The sequence below is a fragment of the Centruroides sculpturatus genome, unplaced genomic scaffold (genome assembly GCF_000671375.1).
Source record: "Centruroides sculpturatus isolate CEXI.00-Female unplaced genomic scaffold, Cexi_2.0 scaffold318, whole genome shotgun sequence".
Taxonomy (NCBI): domain Eukaryota; kingdom Metazoa; phylum Arthropoda; class Arachnida; order Scorpiones; family Buthidae; genus Centruroides; species Centruroides sculpturatus.
Window position 1 is genome coordinate 320,464 of NW_019384658.1, and position 8,516 is coordinate 328,979.

Below are 8,516 nucleotides of genomic sequence, written 5' to 3' on the forward strand. Positions count from 1 at the left end.
AATCAGCATTAAGCGGGGTCTTACTGTATACTCAAATTTTGGATACAATTACATGTGTACAAGGTTTGCAGACATGTAATTGTATCCAAAATTTGAGTGTACAGTAAGACCCCGCTTAATGCTGATTTGATATAATGCTATCTGCTTGAAGCCTAAAAAAAAAGCTCAAAATTTATGCTGATTTAAATTATCGCAGCATTTTATTAATTCATACATAATATGATTATTTACGAACATGGACCAATCAGAAAAACGTGGCAAAAAGGTTTGCTTTCTTTAAATCTATGTTTGTTTGGTGCAGTTTTGGAAAAAAATATATCATCATGAATGCCATAGGCAATATTGGGTTGCTTGGCAAGAATTAACTGATAAATGCACAAAGTATGGAAGAAGTTATAGCTGAAGGTATCCAAGAATTCTCAACGAGAAGAGCCTATTGCTGTATCAAATTGATCAAACTCAATCTAATCGATACAGCAGGACTAGTAGATTTAGATAAACAGGATATCAAGGAGTTATCGCAGGTTTCTGGTAAGAGCCTTATCAATGACAACCTTCAAGAACTGGCATAACAAGGAATCCATGTAGAACTGGAAAATAGTGATTCTGAAAATGAAGAAGTCAAAAAATTTCTCTACAGATTCCCTTGGTAACAGTTTGGTAACAATAACTAAAATCATTGATCAAATTGTAGCAAATGATCTAGATTTTTGAAAGGAGTGCAAAAGCAAAATGAGGCGTTTTGGATGTCATCTTCTGCTACCGACATTTGCTTAAGGAAAGAAAAAGCGACAAATGAAACTTCATGACTTTATTGCAAAAAAAAAAAAAAACAAGAATTTCAGAAAAGTCAGGACCTTCATCACAAAAAATGAGTTATTAATATAGAAAAAATGAACTAATTAATATATTATTATACATTTCTGTGTGCATATGTTTATGTGTTATTTAACATATATTATTATACAAATTAATGTAAAAATAACTTAAAATTAAAATAAACTTCCATTGTTACTTAAGACTTCCATTGTTGATGGAAGTGTTAAGCCTTAATCCTGTCCCTCTCCCCCGTGGGGAGGAATTTCATAAACTCCCTTCTTAGTGTGCGTTTTCTTGATGTATCCTAACTGTGTACCAAATTTCAACTTTCAAATCCTAACCGTTTGGGCTCTGCACTTATTATTATTATCATCAGCCCTTCTCGATTATATATATAGATTCTGTAATTTAAATAAGATAAACCTGATAACAACCATTTAACGTGATGAAAAACATTTATTTATTTACTAAAAGTTGTTTATATGCTGGAGTTTAAAGGTATATTTGTAGTTTTAAAAGATTATTATTAGATGAGGAGAAATCTGCATTAAATAATATATCAATAAATTTCAATGAAAAGAATAGTTTCTTTTAGATAGCGTTAAATAGGATTTTAACAATTTGGAGGGCTTATCACACCAAGGCCAACCAAAAAATAGACCAGATCTCTTACAAAAATATCTAGTCTAATCACCTTCAAATTTAGGAATAGGTGCATTTCGGGTACAAGTACCCTCATCAGCTTACAAACACATAGTATCAACTTAGTGCACATATACAGTTGACTCCTCTATAACGCAGTAGATACGTTCCGCTTTATAAGAATTTTGCATTGTAGAAATCCTCAAATACATGAGCCAATCACAGCCCGGCACGTGTGCAGTTTACAGACTATGGCTGTTTGAAAGGTTTTCTTCCATAAAATTAATCGATTCTAGATTAATTTCACTCAACATTTCCAAAACATGTATAATGTTTTGGGAATAATCTGTATAAACTATGCTATAAACAAAACATTGTAGAATTACTTACCGAGTGTGCACTGTTCAATCACGCCATTGCTTAAGCTTGTTTTCATCGCGGAGGAGCGCACCAAATGGCAGCCGCATTTTCTGTAAGTTATTTTTCTGCGAAAAATTCGTTGAACTTTGGAGACATCATTAATAGAAATAATTTTTATGACCATTGAATAAGAAATGTTTTTTACACAAGAAATGTATAAAATTACAGTACTGTATTAGACTTAGAGTACCTAATTTAGGCCTATATACTGTACAGACGATATTAAAATAAACTTACCCACCTAAACTCTCCGCAGCGTGTAAATAGTTCAGCTGCTCGTCCACTATTGGTCCAGATTCGACCAATCCTGTCACGACACGAGTCGGTGATGATGTTTTACCGCATTTTACGAGTCTCTTTTAGCGTCTTTATACGAATACGGTCACAATTTTTTCGCCGCGATATATGAATCCGCATTATATGAACCCGCGTTATAGGGGGTCTACTGTAATTATAACACTAACAGTTAACCAATACAAAGGACTTTTTGATATATACAGTGTACTGTATTTACAATATTTAATGCAACCCATATACTAAAAAACTAAAAACTATCAATCTGGATCTATCGATAAGATCTGGTCTATTTTTCAGTCAGCCTTGATGTGATTAGCTCTCCAAATTGCTAAAATCCTATTTATTAGGCTATCTAACTCTATCTAAATTAAAGTTGTGGGCTAAAAGTGTCATTTATTATTAGAATAGTTTCTATAATAAAATTACATCTTATGAAATCAAATTTGCATCAAAATATTTTAATTTATTGAAAACAAATGATAATGTTATTTTTAATGATGGACCCCATATAGAGAAATATTAAACTGCACTATTTAACAAGTAGTTCCATAAACAATTGTGTGCATTTATTTTATAATCAATTAATTTGTGAAAATAGTTTTGTCCATAAAGAATCAAACTTTATTCATATAATAACAACTTTCAAATATCCTACAATTTTATATAAATCACTAATTTCCAAACTTTTTATGTAATAAAGATATATATATATATATATATAAATGGACGTATGTGTCCCTATATTTCACTTTTCAGCCAAAACTACACATCGCACATGAATGGTGTTTGTATGTGGTAGTAGCCCCAAGTCTCCATTCGTGCACTATGGTGGTTGCGTCCTGATAGCTATAAGGGTACGGGAGATATGGGGGCTTAAAGTGGTTGACTTCGAAGATTTTCTATTTTGATTTTAAAAATGTTCGAACCGTTTTAAATTCGAATTTAATTCAAATTGGTTCGATTATAGAACAATTGTAAACATTCCAGAAAATTGATCAAATTGAAAATAGTTCGTTTGACTGGACGTAAAAATTCTCTAATTAGTCTGGAAATGGGGACCTAATTCTTGCATTCTGTGCTATAAAGGTGTGGAAGATATGGGGATGAAAGTGGTTGACTTCGAAGATGTGTAACAATGGAAGTGTCAACAATGGAAGTGTTAACAATGGAAGTGTTGAGTAACAAAGGAAGTGTTAATATAAAGCAGCATGCAAGATTTACAGGCGGTTTTTTGCGGGAAATCGAACATATTTTTAGACTCATGTAAAAATTCTCTAATTAGTCTGGAAACGGGGGACCTAATTCTTGCATTCTGTGAAAATGGGTAAGATTGGCTATAATGTAATTATCTTAATATTCACTATCATTACTTTTTGCCCAGAGAAGCGGGTCCTTGCAGCTAGTATTTAATTACATTGTATCAAGCATGTAATTAACTACAGTACAAAAATAGACAGTTATTCCAAAGTAAATAAACTTTAGTAAAACTTTCAAGCATGCAATATTTTATTAAGTTTTGCAATATTTGTACAATGAAAATGAAAGAAAATTCTGCAAATCTTTAGATGATTTAGTTGCTTTTGTGCTCATTAAAACATGTATTTGAGCTTTTCTGTAAGAGAGAGAGAAAGAAAGAGAGAGAGAGAGAGTTGTTGTTTTGAAATTTTTATTTGGGATTTCTTTTTTCTTTTGTAGATAAAAGTATAACCACAATTATAAAATTACTTAAAGCAATTTAAATCATTTAATATCAGGTATAATAATATGACGTTAAATGGCAAAGCATTTAAAATTAAATGCTTTGCCATTTAATTTTAAATGCTATGATTTGAATAGATCTATACTATAAATGAACCGATTCCAAATGTTCTTCTGACACATTCACTCATATGTTCTCATATCTACTTCCTACCGTTTTGCATCATTTGAATATGACAAATGATGTAAACTGATGTTTTTACTAAGTGCCAGACAAGTAAGAGATTTGGTTTTATTTTAAATTAAATATGAATATGCAAGATGGTAAATTTTGATAACATTGTGTAAAAATTAAGACTCACTCATCAAATGCAGAAACTATAAATAATCTCTACCTTTGAAGAACAGGCTAAGCATTGAGACTGGATTATATGTGGTTTTTTTAATAAAACAAAATGCAATATTACCTGTTCACTGACTTTCTTATTTTTAATTTGCTTATGATAATATTGAACTGTTTAAAAATCAAAATGCAAACATATATTTGTGTTTTTAAATGAAATCATTTAGGGGTACCAAATATTTTAGGTATGTCTGTCCTGATATGGTGTGAACATTGTATTGTTTTGAAATAATGTGAACTTTCTACATATTTTATCTAAAATGTAATTCCTATAAGTTTTGCTATTCATAGTTTGATTTTGAATAATAACCATGAACTCTTCTCTCTTACCAAAGAGGATCCATGTCAGCTAGCAATTTGACACAGTTTTGTCTATTATTATTGTTGTTCATTTCTGAAATTAAAATAAACATTCAGTCTATTTTTTAAAATAAATTTTTCTAATAACCTAAATATTTTTGAAATTAAATATTTTATCTTAGGAAGAACATTTTAAAAAATTATTCTTAAAAATTTAACTCTGAATATATTAATGTAATTAAAAAATGATTTCTTTGAAAAAAACAGGATGAATGTTTATTTTATTTAGATCTACAATTAGAGTCACTTTTTGCAAGTTGTTGTAATTTCTAATTTTCAATCTAATAACTATGATTCATATTTATGAATACCTAAACCACTTTACATATTTATGAATATTTAAATAGTATAGAAATTCTATCCATAAAATTTAATATATACCTTCTGGGAATTATGCATTTAAAACTTTAGTTTGAATTCTAAATCTTTTTTGGAAAATGAAACAATATTTGCTAATCCATAAAAATTTTTATGAGAAAGCAAATTCTCTCTAATATCATCTCATTTTAAAAAATTACCAAAAATCAGAGATAAGTTTATTATTTATAGTTAATAAACTGTTTTAAAAATTTCATAGAATTTTATATACTTAAATTTATCATAAAATAAATTTAAGTATATAAAACATCAAAACTTAGCATAACTTAAAGATTTAAGAATAATTAAGATAGAAGTAACATCTATTCATTATTTTAATTTTAAATCTATAATTTTCTTAATGTCGAATTTAAAAACTTTGAATATTACTTATTGTGTGAATATTATTAATTTCATTTTATATATTTATGAATATTTAATAATACAGAAATTTTATTCATAAAATTTAACACATACCTTCTGGGAATAAGTTTTTCATCAATGAATGATTACAAACATAAAGTGCTTGAGATATATCTCTATGTAGAAAATCATTATTCTTATCAATAAAACCAACAACAGAATATGTAACCTTGAGAATAAAAAAATTTTCATTACATTAATATATCAAGCTTCAAACAAAATTAATATAAAAATTATATAAGAGTTAACCAAAAAATTATGCAACAGGTTTTATTTCATTATCAATATTTATTAGAATATTCTGTAAAACAGATTGCTAATTGAATCTGTGAACACCATAACTATTTTTCAAAATGCAGTGGTGCCTCATACTTTGAATTTAATTTATTCCAGGAACCCACTCAAACTCTGAATTGTTCAAAGTCTGAATCAATTTTTCACATTAGAAATAATGGAAAGTGAATTAATTGCTGACCCTAAACAATACCCATTTCTTTATGCGATATGCTTCTTGTCTAGTCTTATGCTCAAATATACGAGCTCCAAGATGGTTTTTTTTCTTTTCCGCTAGACTTATTACACCATCAATGAAACGGAGGACAAACTTTAGAAAGACTTTTTATTTATTTGAGTATGCATTTTGGATAATTATATCCCTTTTCAACTCTTGTGTTACAAATGGATTGTGAGAAATGCAGGAGTTGTGATATTAGATAAAATACAGATGGTGATTATTGATTAACAGGTATAAGAGTGAACAGGACAGCCTGGTACATAGTGTTGGGAAAAACATCACCAGTATACACAACACAATGTTGAGTTAATATTAAGAAAATTGGGAACCTTGATCTTGGTTACAGTAAGGGTAATGGAACCAGTATGATGAAGTGAGGTTAGTGCACCATTAAAATAAAGGGAACAGAAAAGCTTTTACCCATTTCAAATAGAATACCCATTTCAATAAACAGCAAATACACATAATTTAATGTAAAAACAACACATTAAAAGCCCTAAATATTAAATTAAAACATTAAAACAATAAATAAAAATACATAAATACTGTAAAATAAAATAAAAATTGCATTCACTGTATTTAATGAGGAGTGGTGATGTCCTGTTTCTTAACGTCACTATGTAGCTGCTTGGCTTTCACACAATCCTCTTGGAGATGATATCACCGGTCATTTGTCATTTATCCACACTAGGAGGAGTTTTTTAGTCTCCTCAATAATATGTGATCTCTGATGGTCAACATTTTCACATGTTTAGCCACATTTGTTGCTTTTACTGCTCCCTTGTTCTTAAGAATTGTGTACACAGTTGACTTTGGCATCTTAAACTTGACTGCCAGATCCACCTTATGTGTATTGTTTTCATGCGTTAGAATAAGTTCTTTTTCATCTTAATTGTTGATACTACAACCTTCCTCTTTGGCTTCATTCAAAAATAACGTAAAAAAAAAGTCACTGAAAATATACAAGTGTAATGCAAAAGATACTTTCACAGCAAAAGCAAGAGATGACTTATGAATGACAGATGGCATTTACACAATAAGTGCATTTTTCAAAAGTCTAGAAGCATCATTCAAACTCTGGGTTTGAATTTCTCTCAAATTTAGTATTCAAACTCTGATGGTCAAAGTTAGTGTTGTTGAACATATGAAATACCCTTGTAGTCTCTTTTCAAATCTATGTCCTTATGCTAAAAATGTAAGAATATGTATGCCCACAAAAATATATTTAATAATCTTATCATAAATGAAATTATTATGAATTACTTTATTACGAATTGGTGCTTAACAAGCTTATAAATGGAGTCTGTATGCCCTCACAGTATCATTCAGTAGATTGCTATCATAACATTCTCTCTCCTACAGATACTATTTCATCATTGTCTTCAAACTTATTCTGAAAATTGTATATTTCAATCCTTCTAAAGTTGGTACTTGTGGAGAGTGAAATCTGGCCATTCTGGAACAATAAAAAAATAATTCTAACAGATATGTTGCCAAGTAAATTAAACAATAAAATTTGATATCTACTTGAAACTCTGGTGACAGCCAGAGATCTGAAAGTCCAATTGGCAAATACTGTCCAAAAACAGAGTTGGTTGGCAACACTTGGTTTGCAGCATGAAAAATTCACTCTATTGTTCGTGTATAGCCCAGTGACATGTGGTGACATTTGATGATAGGGAAGCTGTGCTGACTCTGGATAAATCATTGTGGAAGAACGCCGATTGGGGGGAAAAATCTTTTATTTCCCTACCGTTGGGATGGTCTAAGGCCTACGCGTATGTGGGTGGCGGTTTTTAAAGGCAGCAAAGACAAGTGTTTCACAGAGGTAAACCGTTTATTCCGGATGATAATGCTTACATAAAGTCTCTCGTTGACAAAATCCTGTGTTGTTGGGAAATTTCGATTCTGGTACCGGTCTTGTGTCGTCGGTAATTGCGGCAGCGATCTTGTCCAGCGTCGTAGGGGCCCCTTTGCCAGTGTTGAGAGAAAAAAGTTCAAAGTCTCTAACGTCGGTGCACAAAAAGAAGAACAGAGGTACAAAAATGAGCGGAGATATACGAACACAACAGAAGTCTAGATGGGAGTCTTGGTGGAAGTCTTGTTGTCCTTGAATTTTGCGTTTTTATAGAGTTTTTGCGATCAGCTTTTTACTAATTGGATAGACCTTATATCACCGTTTTCCAATTGGTCATCCACCTGTCTCCAGGTGTAAATGGAGCTTCGTAAAGTTTGTGGAAAAGGTCGGCTGGAGATGGTTTATCTGACACCATCTTTTCGAATCTGATCGCATTTAATTGTTGACTATGACACCTACGCTCATTTTGACATTTTTTCTAGTTTTGTTTTGCTTTCTAAACTACGTCTTAACTTTAATATTTTAAATTTTCTTCTTTTATATCTAAAATTTTGTTTTTCCCGTTATTCTTTATGAGCGCTGATGTCAAAGTCGGGTATCGCCGATTCGATACTTATATAATTTGCTTTCTTGACGATTTAACTTAACAAACTTTTTTTTTTTCTTTATATCTTTCCCTTTTGCGGGGGCTATTTCCGGGGCCTCACACAGATCGTGCCGGCGCT

General features: G+C 30.7%; 1 protein-coding gene across 1 annotated transcript in view; it reads right to left on the minus strand.

The window, feature by feature from the left end:
- Window positions 1–8,516, minus strand: part of LOC111626485 (unconventional myosin-Ib-like) — a 472,422-nt gene that overhangs the window by 196,468 nt on the left and 267,438 nt on the right. Inside the window, exon 17 of the mRNA XM_023369864.1 lies at window positions 5,474–5,588. Coding sequence (XP_023225632.1) covers window positions 5,474–5,588 — 115 coding nt within the window. The remainder of the gene's footprint in view (window positions 1–5,473; window positions 5,589–8,516) is intronic.